At 39.8% G+C, this 18699-nt stretch overlaps 2 protein-coding genes across 7 annotated transcripts in view; both read left to right on the top strand.

Annotated features, from left to right (window-relative positions):
- asb15 (ankyrin repeat and SOCS box containing 15) overlaps positions 1-18699 on the top strand; it is a 388284-nt gene that overhangs the window by 38429 nt on the left and 331156 nt on the right. The gene's annotated exons all lie outside the window — the stretch shown is intronic.
- lmod2 (leiomodin 2) lies at positions 1207-17403 on the top strand. Its single transcript, XM_008111231.3, has 3 exons — positions 1207-1701; positions 11551-13083; positions 17020-17403. The coding sequence occupies exons 1-3, from the start codon at positions 1414-1416 to the stop codon at positions 17044-17046; spliced, it is 1848 nt and encodes a 615-aa protein (XP_008109438.1). The 5' UTR covers positions 1207-1413; the 3' UTR covers positions 17047-17403.

Raw genomic sequence — 18699 nt, 5'->3', positions numbered from 1 at the left:
ACTGTTGAAGTACAACTGCTCAAGGGCATGATTACCCCAGATTCGTATCCTATTGTAACTGGTATTGATCCTGCCCAAGTTCTAAAAGAATGAGCCCTAAGTTTGTTCTTAGTAAGTCCAAAATGCATTATTTCCCGATAAGTAAATAACTTCCTTTCCATTTATGTTTCTAAATGAATAGTTTGTCCAAATAATTTCCTCTAGAAATTTGTCAAGACTGAATTTTTCAACATTCCCCATGAAATAATCTCCATAATAACTGCTCTTGCTCTCACTCATATTTTAGGAAAACCCATTGTCAAAAACCATATATTTGGATTCTCTTTGTTTCTTGTAAAATCATCAAAATAATAACATTATTTAGTAAAAGGTAAAGGTAAAGGTTTCCCCTGACATTAAGTCCAGTCGTGACCGATTCTAGGGGTTGGTGCTCATCTCCATTTCTAAGCCGAGGAGCTGGCATTGTCCATAGACATCTCCAGGCCATGTGGCCAGCATGACTGCATGGAGCGCCGTTACCTTCCCACTGGAGCAGTACCTATTGATCTACTCACATTTGCATGTTTTCGAACTGCTAGGTTGGTAGGAGCTGGGGCTAACAGCGGGTGCTCATTCTGCTCCTGGGATTTGAACCTGGGACCTTTTGGTCTGCAAGTTCAGCAGCTCAGTGCTTTAATACACTGTGCCACCAGGGGCCCGAACATTATTTAAGCTGTGTTCAATTTTTTGCTGTTGCTGTCATAGACACGGTTGGATAATTGTCCTCTTTGTCTAATCATTCAAAGCATGCCTAGTATCAGCTGTGTGGCATAATCCAGTCTTGGAAGCTTATGTCCTCCTGGTTTCATGTTACATTCCTGAAGATAACAAATCTTCAGACATGACACAGTTATAGTCCTTTCCTTCTACCAGCCTTCCAATATCTATGGGAGTCAGGAGTGCTATGGCTGTGAAAAAAGTCTTTTGCCAAACTTAGAATGGAACTTAGAAGACCAGAGCAAGAGTTTATTGGCTCCCTATTGTTTGGGTGAACTCAAATCTCTGTCAGTGTGCATGTTTTATTTCCTACCTGCCATTTTCCTAGTCTCTGAGTCCATAGATGAGTACACATTTTCCCCATATCAGGCTGTGCTAAATATGGTCATGGCCAGTATGTCAATAATCCCTGAGTTTAAGAGGCACACAGACAGTGGTGTGTCGGGACATTCTTTTGGTTGAACTCTCCTGCTGACGTCTGATGCCTAAAGCGGAGCATGCTTTCATCCTTCCGTGTATTGTCACAACCCCCTAGGAATACTTTTAAAGGGTGCCGCAGCTACTCGGGGAAACAGTTGCTGACCAAACCAGACACAGACGCCTTGGACTTGAACCTCTGTGAATGCTGTATGGTAGTTTCAGCTTGATCTTGGCCTGATGGAAGAAGGGACCATGTCTACCTTTGGGTACAGGCGAGAGCTTAGTAAATATGAAGAACTAGATGAAGATGAGCTCCTTGCTTCTCTAACCGATGAGGAGTTGAAGGAGCTGGAGAGAGAGTTAGAGGACATTGAGCCTGACCGGAACCTTCCAGTGGGACACAGGCAGAAAAGCCTCACAGAGAAGACACCAACTGGGACTTTCAGCCGGGAAGCGCTGATGGCATACTGGGAACGGGAAACCAGAAAACTTCTAGAAAAAGAGAGGATGGGTGCATGCGAAAAGGTAGGAGAGCAATTGCATTGGCCAAGTCCTCGAAACATTGCCTGCCACTTACAACACATATCTGAGCAAAACTTTCCCCCTTGGTATACACTGTAGAATCAGAACAGAAATTAAACAATTCTAGTACAGTAGAGTCTCACTTATCCAACACTCACTTATCCAATGTTCTGGATTATTGAACGCATTTTTGTAGTCAATGTTTTCAATGCATTGTGATATTTTGGTGCTAAATTCGTAAATACAGTAATTACTACATAGCATTAATGTGTAATGAACTACTTTTTCTGTCAAATTTGTTGTATTACATGATGTTTTGGTGCTTAATTTGTAAAATCATAGCCTATTTTGATGTTTAATAGGCTTTTTCTTAATCTCTCCTTATTATCCAACATATTCGCTTATCCAACATTCTGCCAGCCCGTTTATGTTGGATAAGTGAGACTCTACTGTAATAGTGATTAAAGTGAAAATTGTGGGGAATGCCATTGAACTTTATATTTGGCTGTGGAAGTGCTGATCAACATACTCACAATGGTAGGTATTTTTTCCTAAAATGGTACCACTTCAGATTTGTATAATTCCCAGAGATAGACAATAATAGCTTTTTAAAAAGTGCAGTGAAAAATAAAAATGTAAACATTAGGATATCTCAGGAAGTACAAAAATGGAAACTACTAGGATTTTTATTTTTATGTGAAGGTACATTCAAATATGTGATGAAACTCATGTGGGGAAGTGAAACAATAGTCTAAGGCAGTGGTTCTCAACCTAGGGTCCCCTGATGTTTTTAGCCTTCAACTCCCAGAAATCCTAACAGCTGGTAAACTGGATGGGATTTCTGGGGATTGTAGGCCAAAACATCTGGGGAACCCAGGTTGAGAACCACTCGTCTAAGGATTCTATTGTAATGTCCTTCCTCAAGTTGGTGACCTCTAGTTGCATAGAACTATAACTCCCATCTTGCCCACCCAGGATGGGTCATTATTGGATATGGTGATGGGAGTTTTTAATTCCACCACATTTGAAGGAAAGGCTGTACCACCATGTTGCCAAATGCATAGTCAAGATCTCAGACTCCAGTAGCACACTTCATGTACACAGTACTTCAAACTAATAGTCAATGGGCTATATTTCAGATTTGGGTTTCAACTTCAGGGTTTTTTTTTTTAAAGAATCCTGAAATCTAACAGCCAGAACCAGATGAAAGTTGCAACAAGGAGAGCAAAAGCGTGCATGCTACCTCCATTCTTCTCTGTTGTCTTTGTCAACTTCCATTATTTTTCTAGGGTTTTAAATCATGTAAGAGCCTCCAAATATGTAGGAAAAGCTCTGAACTGTTACTGTTTGCCCTCTTGTCCCCCTTGTGAAGGAGACAAGGACAACCAAAAATAAGCCAATTAGCAAACTTATTCTTGCTCTTCCATCTGCACAGCGAAATAGGGGTTCATTTCAAATCTATATATGAGTATGAAGAGTTATAACACCTATTTGAGTGTAGGATGCATTACTTTTCATAGGTTTCCCCCCCCAAACAACTGGAACATCAAAGACTTTTGCTTAACCATTAAAATCATTCAAGGATCTAATAGCAAATTCTCATCTTTGCCTGCTGCTTCTGTAAAGAACTGTGCAACTGGAGCCATCCCTCCTGTGGGCTTTTTATGTTTTTTTCTCACTGACAGAAACTTCATCCCAACTAGTTTTATAAATACAAGAGAGTTTCAAAAGCAGCCTGCTGTGAAGAAGTGGGCATGGAGAGGGAAGAAGGAGATGTGGCATTCGGGGTAAAACTGCTGAAAATTATGAGATTCATCCAGCCAAGCACTTTTACATCTCACTGATTCCAATAAAGAAGAATTAAGTGGTAACCGTTAATGCAATTAAAAAGAATTTTCTCGTGGTAGGATTTAACAATTCTAAGACAGGAATAGGTATCTGAGGTGGGGGCAGAAGCCACCCCCTTCCCTTTATGAACCACAGAAATGCTTCCATTAGGACTAAATATTACATGTTTCAGGTTTGCAGGATCAGACCAAATAAGCCAATGTTCGTACTTTAGTGAAGGAAGTTGAGGCTTGATGGAATGCAGTGAGGACATCATGTTTCTGAAATGGTTTGAATTTTCCTCCATGTTTTTGGCTGCTTTTTGAGATGGAAAAAGAATTTAAAATAATGAAGAGAGGCACTTGTTGCTTCAAGGGTTTCTAGGGCAACTTTGTGGACCAGATAATAGAACCCAGAAGCAACATGGAATCTGTAAACTCCTCCAGGTCTAAGGTCGTGTCGCATTTTTCCATTGAAATCAATAGAACATAACAATGCTTGGTCTAGGCTGGATTGTTTATGAAAGGCATACACAAGTTTTCCTGTATGCTTAAGTCAGGCCACTTGAATTGCAACCACTGGCAAGGATCTAAATATTTTTCGTAGTGACTTCAATGTTCATAATTGAGTTATAGTGGCTCCTTTATAAAAACAGCTATAGTTAACACTAGACCAGTGGTTCTCAACCTGGGGTCCCCTGATATTTTTGGCCTTCAACTTCCAGAAATCCTAACAGCTGTTAAACTGGCTGGGATTTCTGGGAGTTCTAGGCCAAAAACATCTGGGGACCGCAGGTTGAGAACCACTGCACTAGACCATATGCTCCCCTTCTTTGACCTTCAATGGTAAACTTCTGTTGGTGGAATGATAGAATCTAATCTTATTATTATTATTATTATTATTATTATTATTATTATTATTTGAAGCAAAGTGAAGAACCTGCTTTGATTGAAGTCAAAAATCAAAAACTCCTCAAAACACAGCAGACAAAGAATCAGTTCAAGAAAACTGCACTACAAACTAGAGCTGACAGCTGGCACAACAAAACATTGCATGGAAAGTTCCTTGACAAAATTGAAGGAAAAGCTGATAAGGAGAAGACCTGGCTCTGGCTCACGAATGGGACCCTGAAGAAGGAGACAGAAGGCCTGATCCTTGCAGCCCAGGAGCAAGCCATCAGAACAAATGAAATCAAGGCCAAGATCGAAAAATCAACTGATGACCCAAAATGCAGACTGTGCAAGGAAGCTGACGAAACCATTGATCATATCCTCAGCTGCTGTAAGAAAATCGCACAGACAGACTACAAACAGAGGCACAACTATGTGGCCCAAATGATTCATTGGAACTTATGCCTCAAGTACCACCTCCCAGCAGCAAAGAATTGGTGGGATCACAAACCTGCAAAAGTATTGGAAAATGAGCACGCAAAGATACTGTGGGACTTCCAAATCCAGACTGATAAAGTTCTGGAACACAACACACCAGACATCACAGTTGTGGAAAAGAAAAAGGTTTGGATCATTGATGTTGCCATCCCAGGTGACAGTCGCATTGATGAAAAACAACAGGAAAACCTCAGTCGCTATCAGGACCTCAAGATTGAACTTCAAAGACTCTGGCAGAAACCAGTGCAGGTGGTCCCGGTGGTGATGGGCACACTGGGTGCCGTGCCAAAAGATCTCAGCCAGCATTTGGAAACAATAGACATTGACAAAATTACGATCTGCCAGCTGCAAAAGGCCACCTACTGGGATCTGCACGCATCATCCGAAAATACATCACACAGTCCTGGACACTTGGGAAGTGTTCGACTTGTGATTTTGTGATACGAAATACAGCATATCTATCTTGTTTGCTGTGTCATAATAAAATAATAATAATAATCTTTATTCCTATACCCCACCTCCATCTCCCCGAAGAGACTCGGGGCGGCTTACAAGGGACTCAGGGTGGCTTACAGGGACTTGGGGCAGCTTATATCACTATTTCCCTCTTTAAAAAAATATAGTTCTCCAAAATTGGGAAAGTTTCTGGAGCTGTTCTTCAGTCAGCATTGAGGGCTAAGGTGGGGAAGACAATATGAAAATAATTCAGTAAAATGGACAGATATATATCCTCCCAGATTTTTCCCCCTAAATTCATTTTTTTGTGGTACACTTCTATTAACTTGAATATTTTAACATTGGTGAAAAGGGTAGGATTTGGGACAGCTTCACACAAATCCAGTGCTGCTCCTATGGTCCTACCATGTGCATCAAATCCAACTGCATTTCTTTTGATGATCTTCACCATGGTATGTTACATATTAACCTGGTCTTTCTAATTTAGTCAGTATTATATGAAGGTTAAATTTGGTACAGAGGGAAAAGAGGATAGGAATGTATGCTGTGGAGTTGAGAGAAGAAGTATTCAGTGCTGTGGTCTACTCTTACAGCACAATGCTATGTATGTCTATTCAAAAATAAGTCTCATTGAGTTCAGTTGGGCTTGGGGATTGTCAACAGGATTATTGCTATAATTTATTAGTGAATTTCTGCCTGTGGAATCCAGTGGAACATAAAAGCTCCCTTCCCGAGACATGAGAAAAACATCTGGAACCAATTTTCAGGAGAGCTGGGAAGGGAAAGAATGCCTGCTGATTACTGATAACAGTGTTGGATTTGGTCCTTAATATTTTAATCATGGTTGGAAAGTTTATGACTTCATGAAATGTGATTCCCCAAAGATATCTGTTAATAAAAATTGTTTTTAAAAATGGCCTGGTTGCATAGTTAAATACCTATTTCATATTAAAATATTTTGAATCAGTTGTTAAAGACGTACAAGGTATTGTTTTCATGTTACAGTATTTGAGCGAAAAAACTGATTATTTGTCAGTGTGCCCAAGACAGAGCAGGGGTTGACATTTATCTTTTCCATGTGCTCTTGGCACCTTATTAGGTAAAGGTAAAGTTTTCCCCTGACGTTAAGTCCAGTCGTGTCCAACTCTGGGGGTTGGTTCTCATCTCCATTTCTAAGCTGAAGAGCCTGCGTTGTCCGTAGACACCTTCAAGGTCATGTGGCCGGCATGACTGCATGGAGTGCCGTTACCTTCCCATCGGAGCGGTATCTATTGATCTACTCACATATGCATGTTTTCGATCTGCTAGGTTGGCAGAAGCTGGAGCTAACAGCGGGTGCTCACTCCGCTCCCCGGATTCGAACCTGCGACCTTTCAGTCCGCAAGTTCAGCAGCTCAGCGCTATAACACACTGTGCCAATGGGAGCTCCTGGCACCTTATTAGCATAGCAAATAATCTTGGTAACTATTGGTAACAATTGTACAGCTGTATCTCAATCAAGAAACAATATCGCATTCAATGAATAGTTATTTTAAATTTGCTTTTAAGGTATTTAAAAGAACATTTTCTCATTCTCAGCTACTGAAATTGAGACTTCATTGAAAATGATTAAACTACTAATATAGTAGTTATATAGTAAAAGGCACCCTGGTGGTGAAGTGTGTTAAAGCACTGAGCTGCTGAACTACCAGGCTGAAAGGTCCCAGGTTCAAATCCCAGGAGCGGAGTGAGCGGCCGCTCTTAGCTCCAGCTTCTGCCAACCTAGCAGTTCGAAAACATGCCAATGTGAGTAGATCAATAGGTACCGCTCCGGCAGGAAGGTAACGGCGCTCCATGCAGTCATGCCAGCCACATGACCTTGGAGGTGTCTACGGACAATGCCGGCTCTTCGGCTTAGAAATGGAGATGAGCACCAACCCCCAGAGTCAGACATGACTGGACTTAACGTCAGGGGAAGCCTTTACCTTTTTACTAATATAGTTCTAAATTTGCTGTGAAAAAAGGAACAATTAGTTTTTAACTAAAATGACTGTCTTAGCTAGAATTTTGACTAACTTGAAATTTTGGCAACAGATTCCGCATTATCCAGTTGAGGTCTTTTACTCAGAGATCTATTTTCTTGGATTTTGCAAAACTATGCTGGGCTTTAACAAAAATCACTCAGAGTTCAGAAATTGAAAGGTTTGGATGACAAAAATAGTTTCATTAGGATGCATTGGGTGACGGGACTTCTGAGATTAGTAGTTCTAGTAATTAATTCTATCTGCCCGATTTCTAAGAATATTGTAATATGAAATGTAAACACCAATTTCAACTTAAGTGTAAAAAAGTCTGTCTTCTAATTTATATAGGATGAAAATGGTTGGCTATTCCCAAATAGAACTAATTCATTCAGTCAGTTCTTGGATAGTGAACAACTGTTTGAAGGCCAGGGATTCCCAGTTCTCAGTGTTTATGCCACATTTTTTAAGGTTAGCTTTAAGCTCATCTTTAAATATCTTTTGCTGTCCAGTTGTTCTAACCGGAGGCTAGCTATGCCAACAATGTTATGGATTTTGAAGGGGCTCAAATAGAAGGCAAAATGGAAAAACATGCCAAGAGGAAGTGCATCAAGCAAAACCTTGTCGGGACTGCCTTCCATCTGGAAATCAATGTCCTCAATGACAGACCCTGCAGATCCAGAATAGGTCTCTACATTCATGTACCACCATCAAGACTCTACTTCTGGAAGACAATCATACTCGGCCACAAGTGATAGCCTATGATGTTGAATGAATCCCCATCCTAGTAAATCCAGCTATTTCTGCAACTCCACTCTAGTTGGAACTAAAAATAAGTTTTAGGCCCTAATTGAGTTAGATTTTTCTGAAGCACAATACTAATTAAGTTAACATGTTAACCCTTTCCGGGTATATTCTCCATCTGTTCTTAACCTAACATGTCTACTGGATCATATGTCTATGAGTCTAAAAATAAAATAAAAATAGATTGCTCCATCTCTAATGAATAGCTGAGGGTGAAAACTGGGCTAATAAAAAGTATTTAAAAATATATATACTGGACAATATTTTAAGAACTACCCTCCATGCAGTCATGCTGGCCACATGACCTTGGAGGTGTCTATGGACAACGCCGGCTCTTAAATGGAGATGAGCACCAACCCCCAGAGTCAGACATGACTAGACTTAACATCAGGGGAAACCTTTACCTTTTACCTACACTTATTATATTTAGTGGTGCTGATTTGTTCATATAATCCTTTGATTCCCATCCTCCATATAATCCATTGTTAGTTTTGTAATATACTCATTTATTTTTCAGGAATCATTCCTTTTTAAAAAAATTGAGCTGCAGACATGACTTAAAAAACAGAATAAAATCCAGAAGTATTACACGTCTATATTTATCACAGCCACAACCTTGTTCCCTACCCATGTAAAGCAGCACAATTCAAGTGTCTTCCAAGGAATTATCTTGCTTTTGGATTGCTGCTTATCAGAACCCAGCGGGAAGAACTTATCTTAGCATTACAGCTTGAGTGTTGGTATGCAGTCACTCTAAGTATTAATATAGTCTTTGCCATGCAGGCTTCCTGACAGCAGCATATAAATAATAATAAATGCGGGACTACCATAAAATAATAAACAGCAACAATAATGATGCGAGAAGCTTTCGGTGCTGTGTAATGCAATAGCACATCCAAATAGCAACCACAGTTAAGGCTGGATCTGGAAAGGTACGGGCACAGTTAAGTCGATGCTTAATTTCACCCTACACTTGAGGCTGCTTGGCGCTTCTCTGAAATTGTTCTCAGTTACAAGCACAATCATTATTGTAACTTTAGCTTCAAGCATTTGGAGCATAACCTACATGCCGCAGAGGCACAGGGTCCACATCCAAGAATCCAACAGGCTTCACCAGCCAGTGCCATTGCTATATTTTGTAAGTCACTTGTATATGCAATTGAAGCTACTTACTCCAGACAGCAAGAGGATGGCTGGTAAGGATTTGTACTTTTCAGTTGCTCCTTTGTGAAGTGAAAAAAACACGATCGAAATCCTGTGTATACAGGTCAACAGTTCATGTGGATCAAGGATCCAAAAAGATCCCAGCCTTGCTTTACTAAGAATAGAATCTATATTCTTCTCTGATTTTCATTTATTAATTCTAGTCATGGAAGTTACTAATTCCAGCTGTCAACTGTAGTAGTTCTGCAAAAATAAGACTGGAATATTTATTTATTTTATTTATTTATTTACAGTATTTATATTCCGCCCTTCTCACCCCGAAGGGGACTCAGGGCGGATTACAATGAACACATATATGGCAAACATTCAATGCCAACAGACAAACAACATATATAGACAGACACAGAGGCATTTAACATTTTTTCCCAGCTTCACGATTCCGGCCACAGGGGGAGCTGTTGCTTCACTGTCCACTAGTGGCTGTACTTCCTCGTTTCTTTCCTTGTGTTTTGCTGGCAGTTTTATGATGTTGTAAATTAGTTAAATTAGCCTCCCGCCTAAAGCGTACCTAAATTTCCCTACTTGACAGATGCAACTGTCTTTCAGGGCTGCATAGGTCAACAGCAAGCCGGGCTAATTAATGGTTGGGGGCTTAACCCGACCCGGGCTTCGAACTCATGACCTCTCGGTCAGTAGTGATTTATTGCAGCTGGTTACTAGCCAGCTGCGCCACAGCCCGGCTGTGATTTAAACCCTTGTGAAATGTTGATAAGTTGCAGTTGATATAGTTGGATAGATAACTGCATAAACCAAGCAAACTATACATTTTTATGTGAGGCAAGCTAGGAACGCTGACTTTTTTTTTACTACGAGTCCCAGACATCCTAATCAGAATGACCATAGTGGCTAGAAAATTATGGGAGCTGTAGTCCAAAAATGTTACTGTTCCAAAAAGCACTAGGACAACCACACATCCACTGACAACAAAAAATTGTAGATTTCCAAGTCAATATGCAAGGAAAGTACAAGTGTCATTTGCCTGCACAGCTCTAGAAGATGAGGCCGGTGTCAAATGTACACCTTTAGCTAAGCATAAGTTCTTAGCAATGGATTTCCCCTTCCTCCATCACCACCACCACCAACTTTTCCTGTTATGAATCTCTACATTATTTATTTATCTCATGTTAAAACAGCATAGAAATAATGGTGTATATTGTAATAATCAATTATATCGTTTTCAGTCTGACTAATTTTGTGAATGCTCTCAAAGTGATGCTCAGGACACAGAATCATAGTATTCCAAAGATGGAAAGATGGAAAATGCCACCCCCCCTCTCATTCTATATATATATACACACACACACACACACACACACACACACACACACACACACATATATATATATATATATATATATATATATATATATATATATATACATACAGTAGAGTCTCACTTATCCAAGCTAAACAGGCCGGCAGAACCTTGGATAAGCGAATATCTTGAATAATAAGGAGGGATTAAGGAAAAGTCTATTAAACATCAAATTATGTTATGATTTTGCAAATTAAACACCAAAACATCATGTTATACAACAAAATTGGCAGAAAAAGAGTTCAGTATCAGTAATATTATGTTGTAATTACTGTATTTATGAATCTAGCACCAAAATATCATGATATATTGAAAACATTGACTACAAAAATGCCCTGGATAATCCAGAACCTTGGATAAGCGAGTCTTGGATAAGTGAGACTCTACTGTATATATATACACACACACCTCTATTTGTTGTCTGTCCTGTCTGTATAATGGCATTGAATGTTTGCCATATATGTGTTCTGTGATCTGCCCTGAGTCCCCTTCGGGGTGAGAAGGGCTGAATATAAATATTGCAAATAAATAAATAAATAAATTCCAAATTACAGTGATACACAATGTACTAGGACTGAAAATAATAAATTATGATTACGATTATTATGATTATGGTTATTATTATTTGTTATCCATATCTCCTCCATGTATTGATTTCAATTCCAAAACTGTTACAAGAATGTTTACATCTCATAAAACAAATGAGTAAGGACTTTAAAAAATACATATCTTTTTTTAAAAAAAACAACCTTAGAAGTTCGCAAGAAAATAATATTAGAATCTCTGGGATAAAATATGTTTTGACCTTGCTAATTGTTGAACCCATATTGCCCTGTAGGATTCTAAAGAAGAGGAGGAGGAAGAGGAGGATGAATCAGAAGACATTAATGAAGACTATTTCACAGGAAGTAATAGTGAAGTTTCTGAGGAGGCATATACTGAAGAAGAAGATGATGAAGAAGAGGAGGATAAAGAAGCAGAGGAGGATGAAGACGAAAAAGATGAAGACAGAGAAGAGGAGGGGGTAGAGAAGGTGGAAGTGGAGGAGGAGGAGGAGGAAGAGGAGGAGGACGAAGAGGAAGAGGAAGAAGAAGATAGTGGTGCAGGTAATAATGAAGAGAAGGAACCCGTTGAATGCAAAAAGACAACAAACAATGAAAGCAAAAGAAGTTCAATCAGTATAAAACTTCAAAAATGCAACAAGAAAGCTGAAAATGAAATAGTTGCCAATGGTCATAGTGAAAAGGAAGCAGAAGACATGAGCTATAGAAAGGGTGCCATGCATCCTTGTGGAAATCCCACTGTGATTGAAGATGCTTTAGAAAAAGTTAGAAATAATGATCCTGACACCACTGAAGTTAACCTAAACAACATTGAAAACATCACACCTCAGATGCTTATACATTTTGCTCAGGCCCTAAGGAACAACACTGTGGTCAAAACCTTTAGTTTGGCCAACACTCATGCAGATGACAATGTCGCAATAGCTATTGCTGGTATGCTAAAAGTGAATCAATATATATCAAATTTGAATCTTGATTCTAATTTTATTACAGGAAAAGGGATATTAGCAATCATGAGGGCTTTGCAGAATAACAAGATTTTAACAGAATTAAGATTTCACAATCAAAGACATATAATGGGTGGCCAGGTTGAAATGGACATAGCTAAACTTCTGAAGGACAATACAACAATTGTGAAACTAGGATATCACTTTGAGCTTGCTGGACCAAGAATGAGTATGACAAGTATCCTCACAAGAAACATGGATAAACAGAGACAGAAGCGGATGCAGGAGCAAAGACAGCAAGAATCCAATTGGAATGGAACACTCAGTCCAAAGACCAAAGCTTTGCAAAAGGGAACTCCTAGTTCTTCACCTTATTCTTCTCCTCGAAGTTCACCTTGGTCATCTCCAAAACTTGCTAGAAAAGTTCCCCCTGTTCAAAACCAACCTTCTCCTAAAAGTTCACCAAGGTCATCTCCGAAAATCTCTAAAAAAGTTCCACCAGTTAAAATCCAACCGCCATCCCCACCACCTCCACCTCCACCTCCTCCTCCTCCACCACCGCCTCCTCCTCAAATAGTCCCAGAGAAAAAACTGCCAACCCGAAACATTGCTGAAGTTATCAAACAGCAGGAAAGTGCCCAAAAGGTTGTACCAAAAAAGCAAAAAAAGAAAAAAGCCAAGAAAAGCAAAAACTATGAGAATGAAATCTTGTCAGAAATTAAAAATTCATTGAAGTCAGTCTCAGACAAGAAGTCAGAAGAAGGCTCACGTCCTTCTACCCGACCTTCTACTCCAGTGAGATGTCTCCATACTGATCTCATGGACGCAATTCGTGGAAGTAGTATCAAACAGTTAAAGCGAGTGAGTATTAATCCCAGAATCTGATCAATGTTTGGGAAGATATTGTATTAAGTGTACATGATAGTGAATATTAAAAATGAATGTGTTGACATCTGGGTTCAGCGTCCCCATGCCCCCTCCCTTCATTCTTGGATCTGTGGCCTGAGACAGAAAAACTGCCATAAATTTCAACAGTGACAATTATAGGTGGTGTTTGAGAGGGAGAAAGGAAGAAAGAAAGATTATAAATGAACAAAGAGGGAACAAGTCTATCTGTAAAGGTATACTTTTTAGAGTGATATCAGCCTGTCCAAACCTAAAGATTACCTGAGATCAGAAAGGGAAGAGGTGGCAATACTACCAAACTGAAGAAGTGAGCTGCAAATAGTGCAAAGTAAATACTGTAGCCTTAAGGTAAGGTAAAGATTTTCCCCTGACGTTAAGTCCAGTTGTGACTGACTCTGGGGGTTGGTGCTCATCTCCATTTCTAAACCGAAGAGCCGGCGTTGTCCGTAGACACCTCCAAGGTCATGTGGCCGGCATGACTGCATGGAGCGCTGTTACCTTCCCGCCGGAGCGGTACCTATTGATCTACTTACATTTGCATGTTTTCGAGCTGCTAGGTTGGCAGGAGCTAGGGCTAACAGTGGGCACTCACTCCACTCCGGGGATTCGAACCTGGGACCTTCTGATCTGCAAGTTCAGCAGCTCAGTGCTTTCACACACTGTGCCACCAGGGGCCCCTTTACTGTAGCCTTACTGAACCTCAAAAGCACTCTGTTTCTTATACATAAACGTTTTCTAGTCTTTCAGAAATGCCAAACTGATTTTTTAGAGAATCATAGAAGTACAGAGTTGGAAGCGACCACAAGGGCCATTCATTCCCACCTGCTACTATGCAGGAACACACAATCAAAGCAAAGAAAGATGGCTTTCTAGCCTATGTTTGAAAATCTCAAAAAAAAAAAAACCCTTTAGCATTCCACATGAAGGTAGAAACAAGTTTTCATTCAAGATACACACTCTGATGAAGTTTGTTAGATGAACTTGGAACATGTTGGGCATCAGGAATAGGCATTGTCTGGCATCTTCCAAGGCTCATACTCCTGTAAGAACCCAACTGCTATCCTCTGCAACATCATTTTTCCTCTTCCTTAACATCACTACCTATTCATCTGTCATCATTGGTTGGTAGACAAAAACAGGTGGCAAAACCTGGGAGACAGAACAACATCTTCTACTTATTTTATGGAGCCAGAATGAGCTGACAAGCCATTATACTTCAGAGAAAAGGAGTTCACAGATGAACTACTAAAGATACTTTGCCTGTGGGTCTCCATGAAGCCTGGAGCCAACAGAACTGGGACTTAGAGGGCCTTTTTAGTACTTTTTGAGGTTTTCCTCTGATAGTGACAATGCCAAAGCGATACAGCTGGGATTATTTCTCATTCAGATTTTTTTTTCTAAATTTCAAAATGGAGCTTGGAAAAGTTATCGGGACTTCAGTTCCAAAGGAGGTGGAGGCATTTCTGGAAACTGCAGTCCAAAAGAGTAACTTATTCAAGTTCTGGATGAGAATCCAATTATGTTTCCTGGCAGTGAAGGAAAAATAATACATTAAGATTCCCTTATCCATTGGATCATTTTCTGAAGTTTCCCTTACCTGCCACCACCACTCTCAGAAGTATTTGCAGGCATCTCTCAGTCCTCCAGTGTAACTCTATGGTATGCTTGGACTGGAAGGTGATCTCTTTTCAAGGAAACAATCTTTACGAGCATCTGAGGAAGCAACAAGAGGAAAATAAGGAGCAAGTCAGCAGCAGGTGGTGGTGGTATGGCTGCTCCTGGCCACTGGAAACCTTTTTTCCATGCTTCCTCTAACTCTGTTATGAACCCCAGATTTTCAGACTGACTACTGAAACTTTGTGAATTAAGCCAGTCTGTTATGGTCCAAAACATCGGCTTCAATACTATCCGTGGTTTCAGGTATCCATGGGGCTCTTGGAACTTACTTCCCATATATATGAGAAATATTTTCTCTTTACAGATCACATTCTGACCTACAGTTTGTATATATATATATATATATATATATATATATATATATATATATATATCCTGTGCCCAGCCACGCGTTGCTGTGGCGAAGTATGGTGGTATGGGAAATAAAGTATTGAGGAATTGGTGGTAGTGAAGGTAAAGGGTAAAGGTTTTCCCCTGACATTAAGTCCAGTCATGTCTGACTCTGCGGGTTGGTGCTCATCTCCATTTCTAAGCTGAAGAACCGGCGTTGTCCATAGACTCCTCCAAGGTCATGTGGGATGACTGCATGGAGCACCGTTACCTCCCCGCCAGAGCAGTACCTATTCATCTACTCTTATTTGTGAGGCCTAACTCTGCCTGTCCCCTGGGCTGAGTGGGTTGCTAGGAGACCAAGTGGGTGGAGCTTAACCTTCTAACTGGCAGCAATTGGATAAAAACAATTATTCCTCTCCCTCTAATTAGGACTTTATTTTTCTTTTCTTTTTGTTGTATGATCATAGAGGCATGGATGAGGGGTTGTGATGCCAAGTTTAGTGTTTCTGGGATGTGTAGTTTTGTTGTTTTGTCCTAGGCCGAAATTTCATTACTATATATATATATATATATATATATATATATATATATATATATATTCTGTAGGTCAGAATGTGATCTGTAAGGAGAAAATATTTCTCAGAATTAAATTTCAGGTATGGCTCAAGGGTATACTTTGGTAGATTGAATTGTTATTACATTTCCTAAAATAGTTTATTTGGTGTTTATTGATCACAGTATTTATCTTGCACCATAGTACTAAAATATATTTAATTCTGTTGTTATTGTTGTCACTGTTGCTGCTGCCATATCTCAGATTCAGGCCATTGGGCACCAATTCACCAATTTTTCCTATATTTATAAAGATGAGCAAAATGTATAATGGGAAAAAAAATTCTCTTGTCAACCCATCCTTCCACCCATGTATCTTCTCATATAAAAACAAGGATGACACTTCCATGAAAAGGAGCAGTAACATTTTAATATGTTAGGCAGTTGCAGTAGTTTGTGCATGATGGGGTAGTTCATGTTTGTTGCAGTAGTTCATGTGTGATACTGTATCAATGAACATTTGGGTTGGGATACAGTGAACTTACAATCCCTCTGTCTGCCATTCTATTTTGGTCCTCACCATTTTCACTTTCTAGCACAGTGGTTCTCAGCCTGGCGTCCCCTGATGTTTTTGGCCTTCAACTCCCAGGAATCCTAACAGCTGGTAAACTGGCTGGGATTTCTGGGAGTTGTAGGCCAATAACATCTGGGGACCCCAGGTTGAGAACCACTGCAGAACTTCTGTCCTGTGTCTCTCACTACCGTGTTTCCCCGAAAATAAGACAGTGTCTTATATTAATTTTTGCTCCCAAAGATGCACTAGGTCTTATTTTCAGGGGATGTCTTATTTTTCCATGAAGAAGAATTCACATTTATTGTTGAACAAAAAAATGAACATTTATTATATACTGTTCAGTAGTTGTCATCATAAACCAACATAACCAGACAAACTGAATCCTATCAAGAATTTCTTGTTACTACCATTATTTCCATGTACAACTGGTATGTACATTTACCAATCCTGCATGCTCTGGTGTTCTGTTTGGCAGGCGCTGGGCATGCTTCCAAACAAAAACTTTGCTAGGTCTTACTTTCGGGGGAGGCCTTATATTTAGCAATTCAGCAAAACTTCTACTAGGTCTTATTTTTCGGGGATGTCTTATTTTCGGGGAAACAGGGTATGTATATATCAAAAGATCTCTGTTTCTAAAGGCCTCTCAACTGGCCTTTGACTTATTTTAGGATTGTTCTCATGAATGATTTTGATAATCAAATAACTTCTTTACAGTTGATGTTACTAAATTTGGAAAAAAATACCTTCTTTTATAGGTGGAAGTCCCACAAGCTTTGCGATAAAAGCATCCACTTTAGCCATAAAATGGAGAAGATGATGGTGATTATGGTAGTAAAGAGAAAGGTACCAAATTGTGTTCAAGTGATAAAAGAGACTAATGTAAAACGGCTTCCAATATGCACTCTTAGATTGAAAACATGAAGAGAGAAAATGCTACTAAACACCAAGCAACACTTTTAAGCATTTTTTTTCATTTGTAAATATGGAATGTACTTTTTTATTGAAATTTCTAGAGAAATGTGTTGAATGCAAGCAGCACTTCACAGAAGATGTTCTTTCTACAGAGCAGTAACTGTTCAGTGGCCTGTGTTTTTATTTTGTCTGCCTCATGAATTTACAATAAAGGTGGTTTGACTTTTTCAAGTGACAAAACATTTATCTGAGATTGTTGGGGAAAAGCTTTTAACAGTGACACAAGAAAATTCTCTATATATCTGAGATTTGGGATGGGTTCTTCTGCATTATGATCACCATTTATAGCAGTCTAAGCTGCTGTTGAACACTTTGCACAAGAAGCTCTCCTGCTATTCTAGATCATAATTAGATTCCCTCCTCAGCTACTTCCATCTTCTTCCTCTGCTATGCACAACTCTTAGAAATATGTTGTCACTGAAGACATAGTGGTATCATGTAGGTGCCTTCATTTAGAGAAATATAAGAATCTTTACAATGCATTCATTTGACTGTACTGGCACCATTGCAAGTTGTTTCTGGTGTGAGAGAATTGACAATCTGCAAGGATGTTGCCCAGGGGACACCCAGATGTTTGTTTTTTTTTGATGTTTTACCATCCTTGTGGGAGGCTTTTCTCATGTCCCTGCATGGAGCTGGAGCTGACATAGGGAGCTCATCCGCACTGTCCCTGGATTGGATTCGAACTGGCAGCCTTCAGGTCAGCAAGCCAACCTTCAGGTCAACAGTCTTGTTACCACAAGGCTTTAATCCATTGCACCATCGGGGTCTCCTTGCAGTTTCTCAAGTCACACCTGACACGGAAAAAAACAACAACAAGCACCATAACAGTGCGACTTTCTAAGGTTACCTAGTGGGTTTCCATGGCTGAGTGGGGATTCAAAGACAGGTCTCCAGACTGTAGTCCAATGCTCAGTTCCTGCAAACTGAGTACAAAATAGTTTGTGTTCAACTAACTCCGCAGGGGTAAAGGACAGAACAGCATCATTCCCTTACTTGTAGAATCAAGTTAAACCAAACTGCTGAAGCTTCTCATAGCTTGTGTGTTCTTCCTCAGTAATAATTATTGTCATTTTTACCTGGGTCTGATGTCATTTGGCCATTCATGTTCTGGCTTTCATCTGTGAAATGTTAGAGCAGGGGTCCCCAAACAAAGGCCCTCCAAGGTCACTGATTTGGCCCCTGTCCTAAACTTTAGACTTAGGGTTGACCTAAGTCTACCTGGTCTTTGGAGGTCTCTTTGCTTACTTATGGCCTTATGAGATCGTCTAGATGGTCTTTGAAGGTCTCGTTGCTTAGTTATGGCCTTATGAGGCCATCTAGATGGCTTTTGGAGGTCCCTTTCCTTACCTATGATTTTATGAGATTTTCTAGATGGCCTTTGGGGGCCCCTTTCCTTACCTATGGTCTTATGAAACCATCTAGATGGTCTTTGAGGGTCTCTTTCCTTATCTATGGTCTTC

This window comes from Anolis carolinensis, chromosome 5 (assembly GCF_035594765.1).
Source record: "Anolis carolinensis isolate JA03-04 chromosome 5, rAnoCar3.1.pri, whole genome shotgun sequence".
NCBI classification, from domain to species: Eukaryota; Metazoa; Chordata; class Lepidosauria; order Squamata; family Dactyloidae; genus Anolis; species Anolis carolinensis.
The sequence above is the reverse complement of the archived record's forward strand: the minus strand, read 5'-3'. Positions and strand labels throughout refer to the sequence as shown.